Below are 19,292 nucleotides of genomic sequence, written 5' to 3' on the forward strand. Positions count from 1 at the left end.
ATGCCTCGTCCATTTATGATACACTCTTCTATGCCCCAAGAAGCGAGTTATGCATCGTATCTCGGGAATTGTTTGTTTACTAACTTCCCACACTCCGATGATGCGATACCTACACCGTTTACACAAACGTCCATCAACCTTTCACCAACCTCCATCGACCTTTCACAAAACGAAACCGTCCCCGAAACTCAACCACCCAACGATGGTCCTTCCGCACCCCAACCCATAAAAAAGAGAAGCCATAAGAAAAAAACCGAGGCGGATAAAGCACTTGAAACCATCAAGCGAAAACAACTAAAATGGACCGTTCCTGAAGAACTTGCATTGGCGAGGGGTTGGTTTCAACAATCTCAACATTCAACTTTAGGTATTCTTAAACTTTGTTTTTATTAATGTTTTTTTATATAACTTTGTAATATATTAAATTTTGTTTTTATAAAAACAGGAAATTCTCAACATCGAACCTACTTGTGGCAAGGGGTTAGTAGAATATTCCATCAAGAATTGGGAAAAAAGGTTTATCGTGAAAACGATAGCTTATCCTCGAAGTGGACCGAGATAAGCGGCCAACTTACAAAATATAGTGGTTTTTTAAATAAAGCAAAACAAAACCCAAAAAGTGGTGAAACCGAAGCCGACATTGTGACGAATGCATTGGTTCAATTCAAGACAAATGTGGGGACCGACTTCCGTTTCATGCATTGTTGGGAGATTTGTAAGTTTCATCCAAAGTGGGCGAATATCCCCAGTGGTAGCGAAAGCAACACGTCTTCTAAAAGGTCGAGGGCCTCGTCCCAAACCCAATCTTATTATCGTACATGGAAACTAAGCCATGTTGTACCGATTCCTCGTATCCAGGGACAAATGAGTCATTTGTGTTGACGGTTTTTGAGCAATATTATTATCGTACATGTACACCTGAGGCGATATGCCATGTAATTTTCGTGCATCAGGTCGCATATAAGTATCACATGTGATGAAAGGATGAAGTGGATTTGCATTTAAGAATGAACACACAAATGCCAAACATAAAAGATAATACAGGAAAAAGTAGTGACAATACTTAATACACAAGATATTAACTTCTTAATTAACCTGACCATCAAAACCAATTTCAATAACGGGTCAAAACAGTTCAGGTGAGGTACTGTTGATGACTTGACCCACAAGCACATTTTTTGTGCATATGAAGTAAAGAAACTAATGGGATACTTATGATAAAACTAAAAAACAATTATTTACAAAAATAATCTGTAACTTTGGGTTTTGGGGTGTTTGAAACACAAACCTATGGGACTGGTTTGGTTCAGTTTGGTTAGGTTTCGGTTTGAAAACTAGTTTGCGTGTATATAAATTTTAAAATGTATGTATGTATGTATACAAATCGGATTGGGCCATTGAGTAGAGGCGAACCGGTTTGGGCCTTGACCGTTTTGTGATGCGAACCGGTTTGGGCCTTGACCGTTTTGTGATGCGGTCGGTTTAGTGAATAATAGGGCTGCGTTCAGTAGATAGTGACAACTATGATAAAAGGTCAAGTTTCATTAATAAATTGTTGTGATGTTTCTACAATTATTGTGTTAGGGTTTCATGATTTTGGTGAATGGTCGCATGAAAGTTGCTCAGAAGTTAGTAAAACATTGGTTAACCTGTAGAATGGACCGAATTGTGTTGTGTCGTGTCTGTACTCTTAACGGGTCAATGGGTAAAATAAAAGAAGTTAATAAAACAGGAAATGTTGTAATTTGTGCTTTTATCATGTTCTTATTCTTTCTTTTATATTTTATATTTATTCTTTTATTAAATTAATTAAAGCCACAATCAAAGAGTATAAGTATCATAAGATTAACAATGAACACACAAATGCCATATATTTTTTCATTGCACACACAAAAGATATACAATAAAAAGTAGCGACAATACTTATTATACAAGATATTATTAACTTTGTTTGATAGTGGGAATTAAGTAGATAGGTTGTCTGTCTGTCTGTCTTCAAAGCACGCACATGGTTTGAAGATGAAACATACGTACACACCTTCATGACTTGTTCCAGTTTTCCAAACAATCGTGATGAACTGCAAACTCACACTCGGAACACCTAAGTATCATCTCGAACCGCAATCTCCAATGACACACACTGCAACCACCATCACTCTCAATCCCTTGGGCAAATGTTAGCGGATGTGGGTGACCATCAGTCTTCTTATGAATGCTCCCAAACTTCATATTTAAAAACCTATAGACACCTCTTTCTAGTCTATATCTGGAATGGGTTTCTGTTTCAGACTGAAGTATTAAAGGAGCACAATCAGAATGCACCGATTGACTACACTCATCACAATGATAGAAACATTTATGAGGATCCAATTCTTCCTCACAAATTTCACAAAAATATTCACTCTTGTGATTCTCAATCGGGAGGTAGCTGATGTGCATTGGATGTTTGTCATAAGGGTGCCTAATTGTCTTAGGCAATAACAAAGCACACCACGGATGTATATACACATCACAAAAGCTGCAACTGAAATTCAACGTATATGGTGAAACATATAAGCGACACATAAGACAGCTTCCACTGGGCTGACCCTCCTTAACTATTGATAGAAGATGATTTGGGTGAGATTCATGTGTGATTCTTTCAGGCATAAACCCACAGGTAACGTCAACGTAAAATTCACATTCGACACAACCATAAGCAAAGCCATTGCAATCTAAGAGGCAAACTCCACAACGAAATATGTTAAACATATTGGGGATGTTTGTCATTAGAAGGAGGGGATGTCGTGGGTGACCTGGGTGGTTGTCTACTTTTGTTGGCAGCCGCCGAGTACACCATTCATGAAGAGCAAAGTTGCAGCTCTCGTCTTCTTTGGCCCGACACTTGTAGAACGGCATCTCCGTGATTGGTCTCACACATCCGCTGCATAATAGTTCTATCTTTTTCATTGGGTTGTGACACATGATCATATCATTGATCTTTGAGGAGGAGGAGGTTGACCCAATGCTTCCAGCTGTGTCAACTAAAATTAACTCATGTTGACGATTCATATGTTGTACGCTTACCTCATGATTACCATAATCACCAGGCCCAAGTTTTTTGAAAAATAAATGTTTGGGTATGCTACAGGTTTCATCAGGAAATGGTAAACGGAGAAGATTAGGATAGTCAACATCTTTAAAGTTTTTAACGGTTGGACCTCAACCTAAAAGATTGGAAATAAAATTAGTTAAAAAACTTAATTGCGGAAAAAAAAAAATAAACTGGTTATTATTTATCAAATAGATAATAACAGAGGCATAAATAAGAATAAGAAGTTAATAACTAATCAAATGGAATGAATCTTATATATAAAAAGAAATAGTAGTAATTATAGTACCAATAGACAAGATGGACATGAATGACTCTCTTCTTGATGTTGCACAATCTAGATGGACATAGTATATACATTTCTCGCATTTGTATATCCAAACATCCAGATCGTAATAAAAGTTGCCATCACATACTCTGCATCTAGGATTATGTTTAGCTCTTATCTCTTCTGGTGGGAAGGAATAAGAAAGGGTGAGTGGATGGGTATGGCTGAAAATAGCATTTGTAGCATGTTGGATTAACAAACGTTTTGGCAGGAAAGCACAATCGTTGTGTATGGCGAAGTTAGGACATGCGGTACATTGAAAGAAGACGCCTTTGTGTTCCTTCCCACAAGCATTACACTGACATAAAATGGGTTTGTAACACAGAGACACTAGTGGGTGTGGGTGGCTAGGGTGGTAGATCCTCCTTTTGTCTACTTCCACAACACAATTTACATCCTTCCTCAACCAATAACAACATATACACTCATAGCATGCACCTGGCTTGTGGCCTCTTAGACAATTAACGCACGTCCAATCTTCGTCAATAGTACGGAGGATAAAAGGATGTGGATGTGTTGCGTGTTTTAATGTTTCTGGAAGCTCTGCACAGAATTTATGAAGAGCGAAATCACATGAATCATGTATACATTTATAGTAGTACCTGTAATACCCGTTGATATCTTCGTCGCACCGCTTACAAGTACACGAAAACTCATCTTGTGGAACCAAATCCTCCTCCTTCTCCTTCTCCTCTTCATCATCAGATTTGTCGTCTACATCTTCAACATTCACCTGCAAATCAACGAGCTTCAATGGATGCTCGTGCTCAATTACCTTCATCATAGATTTTTTTTATATATATATATTAATGTGGTTAAGATAAAGATACAATGCTAGACGTACTCCTATGTTACTTATTTATAGCAAGGAAAAGGAAAAAGCAGATATTATTCTTGGAAATATATCCTTGAAATCGAGTGGATCTACTTTTGTTATTTGTACATTTGCTTATTCTTTGGCAACTCATACACACCACCAGAGAACAAAACAAGAAAAAAAAAAGATTATAGTTAAATAGTAAGTCAGAGCAATCAAGCTTTATGCTTCTTTAACTAAAGTTACTTGCAACTAGGGGAAAGAATATTGTTCTTTAACTAAAGCATAAATTACTCATACATACCTACATGATACACCTTCCTTCTAATTGATCTAGTCGTAAAGTGAAATGTTCTCAATGAAGCAAAGATTGATTCAAAGTAACTATTATTAAATTATATCATAAATTACAAATCTATATAGAAACCATAAGACTACCACTACTAAACTTGTTTGGGTAGTATCGGTTCGGTTCGTCTCGGTAAAGAACAAAAGAAGAAATTATATTTGACCCATTAATAGCTTAAATATGGTGCTTAAACTTATAATCTAAATCATTAGATGTTTTAACTTATAATCTTTTGATATAAGCAACCAATTGAACATCTAACTCGTTAATAGCTTAAATATGGTGCTTAAACTTATAATGTAAATCATTATAATCTTTTGATATAACGAAGTAAGTATGCAAGGAAAAAAATTCACCTATATGTCCGACAGTGGTTTCAACCTAAGCAAACTGGATAGGGCGCTTGTCAATGTTCAGTTTATGTCGAAATGGCCTCATGCCTCGTTGATAACTCTGCCTAGGGGTCTGTCCGATCATTGCCCTTTGGTTCTCAAGTGTGACGGGTTAGACTTCGGTCCGTCTCCTTTTAAATTTTATGATTCTTGGATCGGGAAGGAGGGTCTCGTTGAGTGCGTAGACATGGTCGTTTCGTCTGCAGCCTCAGGGGGTGGAGTACGTGGGTTTTCCAGCTTACTTAAGGCTCTTAAAAATGGCATTAAGGAGTGGAGGATCACAATGAAGGATAAGGAGGAGGAGGTTGTTAGGGGCTGGGTGGAGGCGGTTGAATATTTAGAACAAGAGGCCGAGGTGAGAAATTTATCGAATCAAGAAAGGGAACTTAGGGCTAATATGAGGGTACAGATCAAAAAGTTTCATGTCAATATGGCAAGAGACTTACAACAGAAAGCTAGGGAGAGGTGGATTCGTGATGGCGACGAAAATTCGTCATACTTCCATGCGGTGTGTAATATCAATAAAGGGAGGAGTCGTTTAAACGGTTTGCATATCGGAGGGGTATGGGTCAAAGAATCAGATGTGTTGAAGGAGGCGATAAAAAACCATTTCAAGAAATTATTTGCCGAGCCTATCCGTAGAAGACCTTCGTTTCAAAATTTGGGCCTTAATTTTTTAAATGATGTTCAAGCAGCCTCACTGGTGCAATCCTTTTCAGAATCTGAAGTTAGAGATGCCATATGGAGTTGCGACGGGAGCAAGGCACCAGGCCCGGATGGTTTTACGACTCGTTTCTTAAGAAAATTTTGGGCGAAACTGAAACCGTTTGTTATGTCGCTTATGGAAGATTTTTACACTAGAGCCGAAATTAATGCGGGGAGCAATCCGTCCTTCATAGTTTTGCTGCCTAAAGTGGAAGACCCAACCGAGTTAGGAGACTTCCGACCGATTTCTTTGATCGGCCTGCTTTACAAGATCATCGCTAAAGTGCTAGCGAATCGCTTAAAACCAATCTTAGGTAAGTTAATTTCCCATACCCAATCAGCGTTTGTGGGGAGTAGGAACATACTTGATGGTCCTCTTATTGTTAGTGAGGTTGTGTCATGGGCTAAAAAGTATAAAACCAAAGTGCTAATATTCAAAGTCGATTTCGCGAAAGCCTATGATACTCTTAATTGGAAGTTTTTGATAAGAGTTTTGGGCTATATGAAATTTCCGGCTAAATGGATAAAATGGGTGTCGTCGTGTTTGAAATCTGGGAAGGGTTCGGTCATTTTAAATGGGTCTCCCACCGGCGAATTTGTGTATAAAAGGGGCCTTCGGCAAGGTGACCCCCTCTCTCCTTCATTATTCATTATCGCGTTGGAAGTGCTTGACATGATAATGAAACGGGCAGAGGCATTAGGTTTAATCTCGGGTATTAAGCTTCCGAATGGGGGCCCGGTTCTCACGCATCTGAGCTATGCAGACGACGTTATGTTCCTTTGTGAGTGGTCCGTCAAAAACGCTGAGAACATTAATAGACTGTTGCGGTGTTTTAGCCTTCTGACCGGGTTAAACGTGAACCTTCAGAAAAGCAAAGTTTTTGGGGTTGGGACTTCAGATGTTGAAATTGAAGAGGTTGCGGGAATTTTAAAGTGTGGCATCGGTGAGTTCCCGTTCCTGTATTTGGGGCTTCCAATAGGGGCAAATATGAAACGGAAAAAACATTGGGAGCCGGTAATCAAAAGATTTCAGAAACGCCTCAACGGGTGGAAAGCTAAGACTCTCTCATTTGCTGGGCGGGTGACGCTCGCCAAATCTGTATTGGGTAGTCTTTCTTCTTATTTTCTTGGAATTTTTAAAGCTCCTAAGGTTGTTCTTAATAAGCTTGAGGGGATTAGAAGGTCTTTCGTTTGGGGGCAAGTCGGAAATAGAAATAAAATTAGCTGGATTCGGTGGGTAAAATTGCTAAGACCTAAACAGCAAGGGGGTCTCGGGTTAGGAGGTTTAGAGTCTTTTAATTTGGCCATGTTGGCCAAATGGTGGTGGCGGTTTCGAGATGCTCCGAATCAACTTTGGGCGCGTGCTATCGCCGCTATTCATGGCCCGGACAAAGGAGCAAAACGCGTACCGGTTAATAAGACAATTATCGGTTGGTGGAAAGACATAGCAAATGTGGATGGCAGCCTAGGTAAGAAGGGTATTAGCATCAAAGACGCTCTGAAGGTGGAACTCGGAAACGGCGAAAAAATAAGATTCTGGCATGATGATTGGGTGGGGCATGGTCCATTAAAATTTCAATTTCCAAATGTTTTCAAGTTGGTGGCTGACAAAAATGCGTTGGTGTCCTCTTGTTACGAGTTTCCGGGTACGAATTGTCTTTGGAGTTGGGGGTGGGCTAAAGATCCTGCTTCGGCTGGTGAATGGGCTGAATTGGGGCATATGATGCGGCTTTTGCAACAGGTGGAGATGTCGGGTCATGGTGACAAGTGGGTCTGGCCGAATGATGCGGGGGAGAGCTTCTCCACAAGGTGTATCCGAAAAGAGATAGAGGTTAAGTCGTCGGTTTTCAGCGATGGAGGGAAGTTCAAGTGGAACTCATGGGCCCCGCCAAAGGTTAACTACCTAGGGTGGCGAGCTGAATTAGGCAGGCTAGCGGCTAAAGTCAAGCTTGCGGAGAAGGGATTATACATGCCAGACGTTTTCTGTAGCAGGTGCGGGTTGCGCGAAGAAACTAGTGATCATATTTTCACAGATTGTCTTTGGGCGAAATGTGTTTGGTGGAATGTTTATAGATGGATCAGGATCCCGGTTTTATGTCAAGCAGTTACGGTTGGCGACATTTTAAATCATATCATGGCACAGGTGGGTTCGAAGAGGTGGAAAAAGGCAGTTCACATGGTAGCGTTGGGATGCTTGTGGCGGATTTGGTTGGCCAGGAACGACAAAGAATTTAATGGGAAAATGGTGCCGGTTAAGCGAATCGTGGAGTCAATCAAGGAAGAAACTTTCATGTGGTTTAATAACAGGGCTAGGGGCGTATCTTTGAACTGGAACCATTGGATAGATTTTGATATTTCTATGGTTGTTTGAACTTTTTTCTGTTTCTTCCTTTTTGTTTCCCAGCTTCTTGCTGGTTTTCTGCTATATATAAATATAGTCGCTGCTGTTCAAAAAAAAAAAAAAAATTAGATGTTTAACAGTATGATCTTAAACACAACACATGAATAATTAGGTCTACTATTTTCATTATCTAACTCTTTATATATATATATTTATTTACTTTATTAACTCTTTATATAAATATGTCATGTTCACTTTATATTAACTTGTGAACTTATTGTGTACAGAATTAAAATGATGTTAAGAAAATACATTTCATTAAAAATGCCGTGTTCAACTCATTTACAACATATTATATGACCTACTTTAACCCATTTACAACTTTTACAATTCATGAACAAGCCACCAACTTGTTTGACACATTTAGATGTATGGTTACACGGGTAATATTCGGTTTATATGATGATAATACATAGGTCATGTTCAAATTCATCAATTCAACCGATTGAACTTTCAACCCAACACAATTATCATCCCTGTTAAAATTCTCTTATATGCTAGAGTATGTAAGTCGACGTTAACAAAGAATACTCAGATGAGCACCTTCAACCATAAGAATCAACCGGTTTCTGTTGGCTATATCTATATTTTAAATGCCATTAAACGTTGATTACATATTCTAGAGATTGGTAACAATAAAGATGATCATGAAGTGATTTAGAGTTTTAAGTTAATGCATAAAATATCCAAAATCATGTCCACATGACAAATGTTGCTTCTTTCTTTGATATTCAAGGTAGGCTAGTCAAACATAACAAAGACCCGAAATATTGACCATCATAAGCATCCCAACAACAGGCCGCCCCACCGCATCCCGGCTTCTTCTCTATCCTCTCAACCAAGTGTTCCGATATGATGAATTATCACGCAGGGAAGCATCATGTGGCTTGTATTCCATAACATATCCATGCGGAAGCTTCAAGTGTCGTTTTATCTTATCTCTTAAAGCCATCACCACCTGATCATCAAAACAAATTTCAATAACGGGTCAAAACAGGTAAGGTGACGTATTGTTGATGACTTGACCCACAAGCACATTTTTTGTGCATATAAAGTAAAGAAACTAATGCGATACTTATAAAACTAAAAAACAATTATTTACAAAAATAATCTTTAACTTTTGGAAACTACATGGAAGGTTGTATGAGTTACAAATTAGATTTTGGTTCAGTTCGGGATCAAACACATCTCAAGTCAACTAATTCAAAACATGTAAATATATGGTTTGTTATCATGCCCTCTAATAAACATGCAGATGATATGGTAACCTTTACCTGATTGTCAGATGCATTGCGGTTCCAAACGCTCAATATATCCTCATTGAAGCGGATGCTCAACACAACCCCACATATATTATCACTGTAATCAAGTTGATCACCTACCAATGCTAAAACCTGGAAAAGATTTTACCAACAACAGACATCTTAATAGACTATAATCAGAATATAAATATATGAATAGGTTACAGATGAGAGATGACATATGGTCAACTTAGAAACTGGATAACTATTTCTTAACATATAATTTATAACTGAAAATCATGCTATTGATAATCAGGTTAACTAATAAAGGTTTCCAAATCCTCCTAAAAAAAGTCAGATATGGCCCACTTTCCTTACCAAATCCTCCCAGAAACGCCCTGAGACAGCCTTTTTGAACCGTATGATCCATTTACCACCATTGCAATTAGCAGAATCCTACAAAACCAATGATTATACTTCAATTCAAACTAGGATAAGGGGGAACTGATTAAAGCAGTAAGTGTTCAGATATGTTGTATACCTCCCAAAGAGGACGAATCCCCTGTTTGAAAAGATGCAAATCAGTCGGGCTTGGCAAGGATGATGGGCGAGCCAAATGACAATAACACACCCAAAAACCTTCAACCTGTAGGTAATGCAAGACATAGTTGTCAACATAAATAATAGCTAGATATTGAACGTGACAGGTAATTGTAAACCTAAAAAGAAGTAGATGATGAATTATTACAGTGCTAAAGTCCATTATCTGCTTCATATTGTCTTCATATGATGTCTGTGTACGAACTCCAGGTGTGCGCCGAGTGTACCAGAATACAAATTTGTTCTGCATGAATAAAACAATAAGCATGATTAAAGTGTAATACAATCACTGAAAGATGCCAACAAAATCTGTAGCACTTAACACATTGAATCCAAACTGAAGATCCAAAGGAACTTGTGGAGTAAAAGTTTTAAGTAAGCCATACTTTTTCTCAACAATTAAAACAACTACAATGACATAGTGAACGAGCGAGAATGTCTAGCATCTGTCATCAAACAATACAAACGGATACGAAAGTTGAGTTACTCCTATAGATAACAATACTAAGACATTTTCGAAGACAATGCTCAGCTGACAACAACAACAGCAGGTAAATCTAAGTACTAACAAACCAAATGGAGAAAAATCCTGCAAACCAAACCATTGCATCACATCATTTATCCTTCACATCATTGGCGAGTGCTCTTTTTAGTAAAATTGTCCACGAAATCGAAGTGCAGTTTGACTTGACCGTTAGATAAAAAGCCGTTTTTTAGTATCTCCGAGCACCACATGCACAAGATTTTCTTCTTGCTATACCTATAGATGGGCTAGGCCAGCATATGTTGCCGGTGGAGTACCGTACTATCCTTAAGTATCGCCTCATGATTCCTTTATTCCCAGTTTGATGAGGTATGCCCAATTTGTCATAAGGCGTGTTTGGATTCTTTTGGTGAGCATGCGGTTCATTGTAGAGAGCTCCCGGGGTTCAGATACCGACATGATTTGGTTAGGGATGTCCTTTTTGACATATTCAGGTGCGCTGGTATTTCTGCTAAGAAAGAGGCACCCGTTAATTTCTTAACAGACCCGTTGGAAGGGAGATCTACCCTTCGACCAGCCGACATTCTGGTCTTTGGATGGGTAGGAGGAAAACACGCCTGTGTGGATCTAACAGGGGTTTCCCCGCTTGTGGGCTTAGGGAGTAGTGTTTTCACAGTGGGTCAGGCTGCCTTAAAGGCTGCTTCGGGTAAAGTGATCAAGCATGAGAAAGCGTGCATTGACAACCAGCACGTGTTTATCCCATTTGCTTTTGATACTTTTGCTTTCCTGGCGCCAGAGGCTGTGGACCTACTTAGTCGAGTTCAAAAGGTCATGCATAGTAATGTTATGACCCCGAGATCTATGGACGTAGTTTTTAAAAGGCTTAGTTTTGCTATTCAAAAAGGGGTAGCGGCGCAACTTGTTGCCTGTTTACCAACTATCTCGATGTAAATTTTTATATAATATTAATATAACCAAATTTAACATATCCAATTCAACTAAAATTCTAAACAAATAAATCACAAAAATCATAGCAACTTAATCCAAACTAACCTGCTTCAACTTTTCCATCACAAAATTGAAGCTCATACAGCACAAATTCTGCTGCAAACTTTTCACTAACATAACTTCCTCACACTTTTTAACAAATCTAACGTGAAATTCTTCTCGGAACCTAGCAAACGATAGTTAAACATCTTTCGATTGCAACTAACCTAATTAATAATCAAATCTGACGTAAAATTCTTCTCAGAAACTAACAAACGATAACCGAACAGCGTTCAATCGCAAATGACCTAATTAATAATCAAACTACAGCTCTGTTCCTAGATCAGATACTAGACGCAAAATCGAATCGATAATTGAACGCAAATGCACGTAATAATATCAATTACCGAGAAATGATACCTTGAGAGGATGTAAACCGGCTTTAAGTTCGCGCGAATGTCGTTCGCGATCTTCAGATGAATCGTACTCTGACTGAGAGTTGATCTTGTCCGTTGAAGCATCCATCTTCGATGAGTTTTCCGGTAAGCTTCGAGCAAAACCCTAATTCGCCTGTTTTGGGAGCGATTGAAGAAGATTGATGAAATGTTAAGTTACCGGTTTTGTATGGATCGGGTGGGTCAAAGTTATTTGATCCGGATGTATTTTACCTGGTAGTTATGATAATGTTTATACTTGGTCCTTCTAGTTTGGTAAATGATAAAAAAGGAGGTAATATAATTTTTGTTTGATAAGAAACAATGAATTTTGGTATATTTATAAATAGGGCCGGTCCTGAGAATTCATGTACTTTGTTTGAGTTCGAAAAATGTGTCCTTAGGTCTTAATGAAATTGGGTATTGGGCTCACTAAAGGTCTAAGCGTAAAGCCAAGGAGCTAATAACTAATCTAAACCATATAAATAGTTTTGTAAGTGGACCTATGTTGGTGTTTGTATGGGTATACCCTATTAATTTATTTATTTTTACATATACATATCGGAGTTTTTTAAAAAATAACGTGCCCTTCGAAATATCGGACCCTGGCCGGTGGTCCTCCCCGCCCACCTTCAGGGCCGGCCATGTTTATAAGTTAAAATGAATTTTATGAATAAGGGTGGCGCCGGTTCGTCTTGGATGGGAGACGAGGTTTTAGCGATTATTCCACTGTCGTGCCTTCGGGTGGGTGGAGGTTGGGTTTTCACGCATCTAGGAAAGCCAAGGGGCTGCGGCGGTCGAGTAGTCGACCTTGGCCACAGTGCCCGATGTTATGGTGGTTGGCACATCGTTCCTTGCCGTTCAAAAAAATATGGGAAACCCCTCTTTTGAGAATCGAACTAGGAATGGTCCTATAATAATTAGTTAATATTGAAAAAGATAATAAAAAATATCAGAATGTAAAATAGTTTTAAAGATTTGGTTAATGTATTTTATTGTGAAAAAAATGCAAGACTTCAAAATATTTTAATTTGGGTATGTTTTTAGTTTAATGAATAACTCTTTTAATAATATAACTATTTAAAAACTACAACTATACTAAATAGAAATAACTATGAATATAAAGTTAAAGTGGTGGTATATGATAAAGTTTTCCATTCATATATGTGGAAGGAGCATATGCATATGTGTGTTCCTTGTTGCCAAAGCATTGTCCCCCTTTAATTAAAGTTAAGTTTATATATATTTAGCTTAGTTGCAATGTTAAACAATAAAGTATGGATAATATCTTCCATGTATAGAGATGAGCCTTCCACCCCTCTCAAGCTTTCTTTTTCTGTTTAATTGGATAATCATAATATCTAACATTTTATTTAATTATATTACATGTTTTTGTAAACAAAAAAAAATAGTTGTTTTTATTTGATTTTGTTAACTTAAAAGTTTTCCTACAATGACTAACGATGGGGACTTATAACTTGAACTGACGGATGAGTTGTATGTGGACCGATGGTAACGAGGAAGAAGAGTGAAAAAAACACTTTATAACTCGTAAAAAATAATTAAGTAAAACATTTTCAATAACGTTATTATAATCGAATTTAATATACTTGTTATTTTTTATAATATTCTACATGTTGGTTATTTTGACATACTTAATTGACATGTAGTAAAGTAGGATATAAGTCATTTGTAATGTTTAAAACAACTTCTGATATAAGATATGATAGCTAAAACATTAAAAACACTTCTAATTTTGAATAAAACCTCTTGAAATGAAGTTATAAGTTATAACCATTACCCATTTGGTCAATAACTTGAGTTTTACATGTTTCTATTTCATATTAGACTTTATATAATCATAAAATATACACGCTCTAAATTTTCGACATATAACAATAATGAAAAAAAGATCAAAGAACATTCACTACCACAATAATAAATAAAATCAAAGAACATTCACTACCACAAAATATATAAATATTGTACTTTTTAATTAAATCCAAATTACACAAATACACGTATCAATCATCTTCAATCCTTGGAACCATTTAGTGTTCAACTTAACATAGGCATCTATCATACTCAACACATCTATAAGAGTTAATTGCCCGGATGGTCCCTGTGGTTTCACGTTTTTTCATGTTTAGTCCCTACCTTTTGAAAATAGCAGGTATGCTCCCTATGGTTTGTCATTTTGTTACTCGGATAGTCCCTGAGTAGATGTCAGTTAGTTTGGAAATTGCATGTATGCTCCCTATGGTTTGTCATTTTGTTACTCGGATAGTCCCCAGAGTAAATGTTGGGGGACTATCCGAGTAACAAAATGACAAACCATTGGGAGCATACATGTTATTTTTAAAAGGTGGGGACTAAACATAAAAAAACGTGAAACCACAGGGACCATCCGGACAATTAACTCCATCTATAAATATCCAATAAGTTTTATCAAGCCCAATCACTCTCATTTACACCTACACTAAAATATGTGTGAATATACTAATTCCAGAAATTTTGATATGGAAATTTGAATTGAGGCTGGTTTGTACATACAATATAAAACCGTGAGCCGCTTTAGGTTACGTTGTTATCTAAAACACGTTTAATAGGACATAACTTAAAAAAGAAGAAGAATAGAACGAGTCATAATAAGCGTAAACAGAAGTAGAAAAACAATAACATCGTTGTTATTTTTTCTTGTCATATGCTACCACTCAACCAAAAATTTATTTATTTTAGTTACAACTACTACAATATGTTATTTTTAGATATTTGATACCTTTTTAGGTCTGATCAACCTGTTTTAACCCGAACAAAGTTAATATTTTTAAAAAGTTTAACTAAATTGACCATGCGTTTTGCTATGCCTAATGTTGCATAACTTGGAATTTACCAATGGGCCTATGGGAGTGAATATAGATTTTAAAGCTAGGTTTCTAATCACCCAAACTTGCATTTTAGGTATCCAAAGTGACACTAAATACCCATTAAAAGATGATGCTGACAAAGAACTGTAAAATAACCATACTTAGAACATTTCCAATAAAATATCAAAAGATAGAATATTAAACCATTTTGAAATGAATTAGATTCACATCATGTAGGTCCCATGGACCACCACAAATTTGTCAAGTTATGAAAGAAGATAATAATGTCCCAATGCTATGTATCATCCACACCATCATCAATTCATCATATATATGTAGAAGTGACTTATGCTTGAATTCAACATTTCAATTTTTCAATCCAATAGCTATAGGACCCATTTGAGGTTGCTATGATCCAAGTAAATGTTCCCTACTAAACTAAACCATCTTCACTAATTCAACCAATTCATCAATCTTTCTACTTTTTGTTTAGAATCTTGTTGAATCCAAGAAAACTTTATCATTGATGCAAAAAAGATGGATCTTGAAGATGAAGGGTGGGTGAGTGTTCCTTATGATGGGCTTCTTGAAGTCCATGATGATGGAGATGAGAAGATCTTCTCAAGAAAATATGTCAAGAGTCCCACAAAAGTTTACAAACAAAATTACTTCGACGCCTCACACGCGTCCCAAGATTACGCCGAAGATGAACCCGTACTTGAAAAGCAATTTGATGACAAAGAAGAGGTCAAAGAAATCATCAAACTCCCAATTTTGATCACGGGGCGTAAAGATACTTCACTTGAGCATCTGCTTGAGCCTGAGTCTGAACCTAAGCCTGATCCCGAGTTAAATCAAGATCAGATCTTTCAAGTTTTCTCAAAGAAAGAAAACAAGTACGTCGAAATGAAAATGGGTTCCCCGAATTCTCAAGAATTTGAACTGTCTCGTACTGAAACGGGCCCATTTCAGTACGAGGAAAAGAAAGATAATTGTTCACCAAACATGATCAAGAAAGAAGTGGTTATTTGGAAAGAAAGTAATGAAAGATTAATGAACCTTTGGAAGTGGGGTTTAAATGGGATTGGTGGCTTTTGTTCTCTTGGCATGACTGCTGCTACCATTTGTATCATCATGTATGTCAATGGCAAAAGGCACAAACAAAAAAAGAAGCTTAAATTTCAGAATTACCCAGATAACAAGGTTTGGTCACTTTTTTTTTTTTTTTTTTTGTTTTGGAACTTTTCTTACCGGTATACATACATGTCACTGTCAGTATATTTTTTATGGTAAAAAAATATTTTCTAACATGTTTAAATGTACATGTTACGATTAAGTTGAACGGCATAACACGTTTAATTAAATGGATCGTGTTAAAGTTGACTGTTTGAACCTTTTTTAATTAAAAAGATCATCAACCCACCAATATGCTTGAAATTATTAAAGATTAAAAATTTGTTTTTTGTTAAGGTCAACTGAAAAGCGATTTAACCAATTTATTACAACTTTAACCTGGTTAACCCCTTTAAAACTTGACTAGAACCCGTCAGCTTGTATGACTTCTTTAAATAAAGTTAGAAGGATCGTGTTTGGGTTAGACAATAGCAGGTGTGTATGTGTTAGCGTTGATATCTTTGGCATGAATAAATATGTGGGCCGTGTTCGGGTTCATCTATACGACCCACCAACCTAATGTTGGGGAATTTTGTAAACACGGATAATCAGAGAGGCGTGTGATGCATATTTTTTAAATATCGTTGATCAACTTGGATCCTGCTCTCGGGGGCGCTGTCCTCGGACCCAAAAAGATGCATAATTTTTTAAATATCCTTGATCAACTTGGATCTATGTATTTTGACTTTAAGATGCTTGTTTGGCCAGAGGATAAATCAAGTGGTGCAAAAAGCAAATGAAGCAATGTCAGCAGTGAGAGGGGTTCCTTTAGTCAATGCTCAAATCACTCATGGTGGACACTATGAAAGTCTCTAGAGACCAACTTGGTATCCTAATATCTTGATATATATATATATATATATATATATATATATATGTATGTATTTTAAAGAAGTAATGTTTGTGAAATCTTATATAGTAAATTATATGTGTACATGTACTTGTATTGTTTAATTTCTCGATGATGAGATGAATCACTCCAATATATTAACGAATTTTAGTTAGAAAAGCGACCAGACTCTATTCTCTCAAAAAGGGCCTATTTGACAACTAAACTAATCCCGGTTATTATATATGATAACCTATCAGGCTATAATAACCTTATTTTCACTAGTAACAAAACTCTATTTCAAAACTTCTACAACTGGTTTTTTCATATGATGTTTCAAATCCTATATGTTTATTTATTTTATTTTTTTCGTTTTTTTTTACAAAACTAATTTGTATTGGAAATGAAGATCTAAATGTCTTAAGAGTTAAGAGATTCAAAAGAACATAGGTAGTACCTACGAGTTGAAGCTTAGTTTAACGTACTTCATTAACCTTAGTGTCGAATGTCTAATGATAAAGATTATGAGAAAATAAACTCTTTAGCGATGAAATGAAAGATAATATCTTTAATCTTTATACATTGATTGCTAGTCGTATAAAGCTCGAAAAAAAACACAAACATAAGATCAGCCTTCTCAAGGCATGTTGATTTTCGTGGCTTTAAGCTAAAGCAGAATCGTAACTTATTTCTCCAAAATTCCTGAAGTAGAATCGTAACCCACACTCGTACAAACGGCCATTTTATTCGGGGGCGGATATAGAGTATAACAAGGGGTAACCCCCTTTGCCTCTTAAGCTCCGATGGTAGTGTAAATTTTGGAAAAATTTGATGTTTTTTCAATTTTGTTACTCATTTAGGTTTTTTTTATAATAAAACTTTTTTAACTAAAACAAGGAGTTATAAAAAATTCGCTAATCGTTATAATATGGTAATAGAACCCGGTTGTCTAGTAGAAAACAGGTTGCATTACATATTATTACATATTTAAAAAATAAAAAGTAAGATGTAACAGAGCCCGAATGATTGGCAAAAAAAAAAAAAAATCCAATATATTTACATTGTTTTCTAAAAATTATTTACATTGTTTTCTAAAAATACTCTTTATGTAATAGATTGGTACTTCCATACTATAAAGTGAAGTTCTATTAATCTGCTCAACATCGGACTAAATATAGTAGCTTGTTTTCTTAAAGTCGAGACCCAGAGTTGTAATGATGATATGACACGATTATTGAATGTTCACTCGACCCAATTCATTATCGATGGATATGAATGTACCGACGGGAGGAATAATGTATGAACCGTCAATTTATGTTTTTAACAAATGAGTGTCATACATGTTAGTTTGCAAATTTGAGTTTATTACATCAAAATGCAATGGCCCCTTGAGTTTTGATCATCATATAACAACCATATTCATAACTATTGCTTTAAATGTGATCTGTTAACGATTTTCCAACCAATTTTTTTTCTCTCCAACTGTATATGACCAAAAAGGGTTAATTTATTTATGCATAGTGATGTACAAATCGGTTTTTTTAGGCTACCTGGTTCAGTTTATGAACCAGATCGATTTTCTTCATTGTGGGCTCAAAGTTGTTTGGTCCAAATCGCTTTGGTTTAGAAATCAATTTATGGGTTGAAAATCCAAACCCACTATAATCGGTTTGGGTTGGGTTCCCTGCCAAACCGTTTTTTTACAGCTCGTTGAAACGGTTCGGGATCAAACCGGGTTGTTAATGTGAAATCGTAAACTGGATGAAATCATAAACTACTTGTAAACCGTCAGGCTAGGTAAGGCCCAACCCAGTTTGCCCCAGACCATTTTTTGTGGGCAGACTTAGGGGTGTAAACGAGTCGGGCTGAGCCCGAGCCCGACTACTCGTCATGTTTTTATAAAGCTCGAGCTTGAGCTCGGATCGGTTCGAGCCTGCTTATTTGAGCTCAAGCTCAGCTCGTGAATTAAACCCAAAGCTCGAACTCGGCTGGAGCTATTTTGAGAACAACCTCAAACAAGCTAAAAGCTCGGCTCGAGCTCACTTTAATATCGATTAAACAAGCCAAAGCTCGGCTTGAGCTCGACTTGCCAATGTTATTATTATCATTATTATTATTATATTATATATACAAAAAGTAAAATTTTGTTTGGGCCCGTTTAGGCTCGCGAGCCTAAACGAGCATTGTATTTCAGGCTCAAGCTCGGGCTCGATAACTAAACGAGCTCTATTACAAGCTCGAGCTCAGCCTCATTATAGCTCCGGTCGTTCGAGCTTTTAACCGAGCAGATAACAAGTAGCTCTCGAACCTCTGGGCTTGTTTACACACCTAGGCAGGGTTGGGTTATGAACTCGTTTGGTGGGCTCAAACATGTTTTTCTCTAAAACGGGAAAGTTGTTCCGATTGGGCTCATAGATCCACTAAGACACTAAGTAAATATTACTAGGCTTAGAATATCGCTTTGTGGGCTTTAAGTAGCTTAATATCCAAACAAAAAAAGCCCAAACAGAAAAGTGGAAAGATATGATACAATGGATCTACTTTATTTCAAACCATAGACCTCCAAATCATCATCCACCGTTGATTCATATCCA

At 36.8% G+C, this 19,292-nt stretch overlaps 4 protein-coding genes across 5 annotated transcripts; 2 read left to right on the forward strand and 2 right to left on the reverse strand.

The window, feature by feature from the left end:
• Positions 1–1,655, forward strand: LOC118486406. Its single transcript, XM_035982836.1, has 3 exons — positions 1–367; positions 446–586; positions 1,585–1,655. The coding sequence occupies exons 1-3, from the start codon at positions 1–3 to the stop codon at positions 1,653–1,655; spliced, it is 579 nt and encodes a 192-aa protein (XP_035838729.1).
• Positions 1,656–1,864: 209 nt separating this feature from the next.
• On the reverse strand, positions 1,865–4,229 carry LOC110926549. 2 transcript variants are annotated; one of them, XM_022170336.2, is made up of 2 exons: positions 3,381–4,229; positions 1,865–3,206 (listed from the first exon to the last, which is right to left on the reverse strand). In XM_022170336.2, exons 1-2 carry the CDS (start codon positions 4,201–4,203, stop codon positions 3,202–3,204), a joined length of 828 nt encoding a protein of 275 aa, XP_022026028.1. In that variant the 5' UTR covers positions 4,204–4,229; the 3' UTR covers positions 1,865–3,201. The 2 variants fall into 2 exon arrangements, with proteins under 2 accessions (XP_022026028.1, XP_035841168.1); XM_035985275.1 differs by having other exon boundaries at positions 3,381–4,225.
• A 4,484-nt stretch (positions 4,230–8,713) lies between these two features.
• On the reverse strand, positions 8,714–12,021 carry LOC110926539 (eukaryotic translation initiation factor NCBP). The gene is made up of 6 exons (XM_022170326.2): positions 11,816–12,021; positions 10,073–10,168; positions 9,866–9,970; positions 9,703–9,780; positions 9,358–9,477; positions 8,714–9,041 (listed from the first exon to the last, which is right to left on the reverse strand). The coding sequence occupies exons 1-6, from the start codon at positions 11,918–11,920 to the stop codon at positions 8,910–8,912; spliced, it is 636 nt and encodes a 211-aa protein (XP_022026018.1). The 5' UTR covers positions 11,921–12,021; the 3' UTR covers positions 8,714–8,909.
• Positions 12,022–15,034: 3,013 nt separating this feature from the next.
• Positions 15,035–16,860, forward strand: LOC110926526. The gene is made up of 2 exons (XM_022170313.2): positions 15,035–15,899; positions 16,578–16,860. Exons 1-2 carry the CDS (start codon positions 15,234–15,236, stop codon positions 16,683–16,685), a joined length of 774 nt encoding a protein of 257 aa, XP_022026005.1. The 5' UTR covers positions 15,035–15,233; the 3' UTR covers positions 16,686–16,860.
• The last annotated feature ends 2,432 nt before the right edge of the window (positions 16,861–19,292 follow it).

Source organism: Helianthus annuus, chromosome 2, assembly GCF_002127325.2.
Source record: "Helianthus annuus cultivar XRQ/B chromosome 2, HanXRQr2.0-SUNRISE, whole genome shotgun sequence".
Lineage (NCBI taxonomy): Eukaryota > Viridiplantae > Streptophyta > Magnoliopsida > Asterales > Asteraceae > Helianthus > Helianthus annuus.

Excerpts from the sequence above, each read along its gene's own strand:
- LOC118486406 (XM_035982836.1), top strand. The coding sequence starts at position 1 with ATGCCTCGTCCATTTATGATACACTCTTCTATGCCCCAAGAAGCGAGT. Across the intron at positions 368-445 it reads ATCTCAACATTCAACTTTAG|GAAATTCTCAACATCGAACC; the intron begins GTATTCTTAAAC and ends TTATAAAAACAG. Across the intron at positions 587-1,584 it reads CCAACTTACAAAATATAGTG|GGTTTCATGATTTTGGTGAA; the intron begins GTTTTTTAAATA and ends TTATTGTGTTAG.
- LOC110926549 (XM_035985275.1), bottom strand. The coding sequence starts at position 3,051 with ATGAATCGTCAACATGAGTTAATTTTAGTTGACACAGCTGGAAGCATT.
- LOC110926539 (XM_022170326.2), bottom strand. The coding sequence starts at position 11,920 with ATGGATGCTTCAACGGACAAGATCAACTCTCAGTCAGAGTACGATTCA. Across the intron at positions 10,169-11,815 it reads CCGGTTTACATCCTCTCAAG|AACAAATTTGTATTCTGGTA; the intron begins GTATCATTTCTC and ends TTATTCATGCAG. Across the intron at positions 9,781-9,865 it reads GGATTCGTCCTCTTTGGGAG|GATTCTGCTAATTGCAATGG; the intron begins GTATACAACATA and ends TTGGTTTTGTAG.
- LOC110926526 (XM_022170313.2), top strand. The coding sequence starts at position 15,234 with ATGGATCTTGAAGATGAAGGGTGGGTGAGTGTTCCTTATGATGGGCTT. Across the intron at positions 15,900-16,577 it reads AGAATTACCCAGATAACAAG|AGGATAAATCAAGTGGTGCA; the intron begins GTTTGGTCACTT and ends TTGTTTGGCCAG.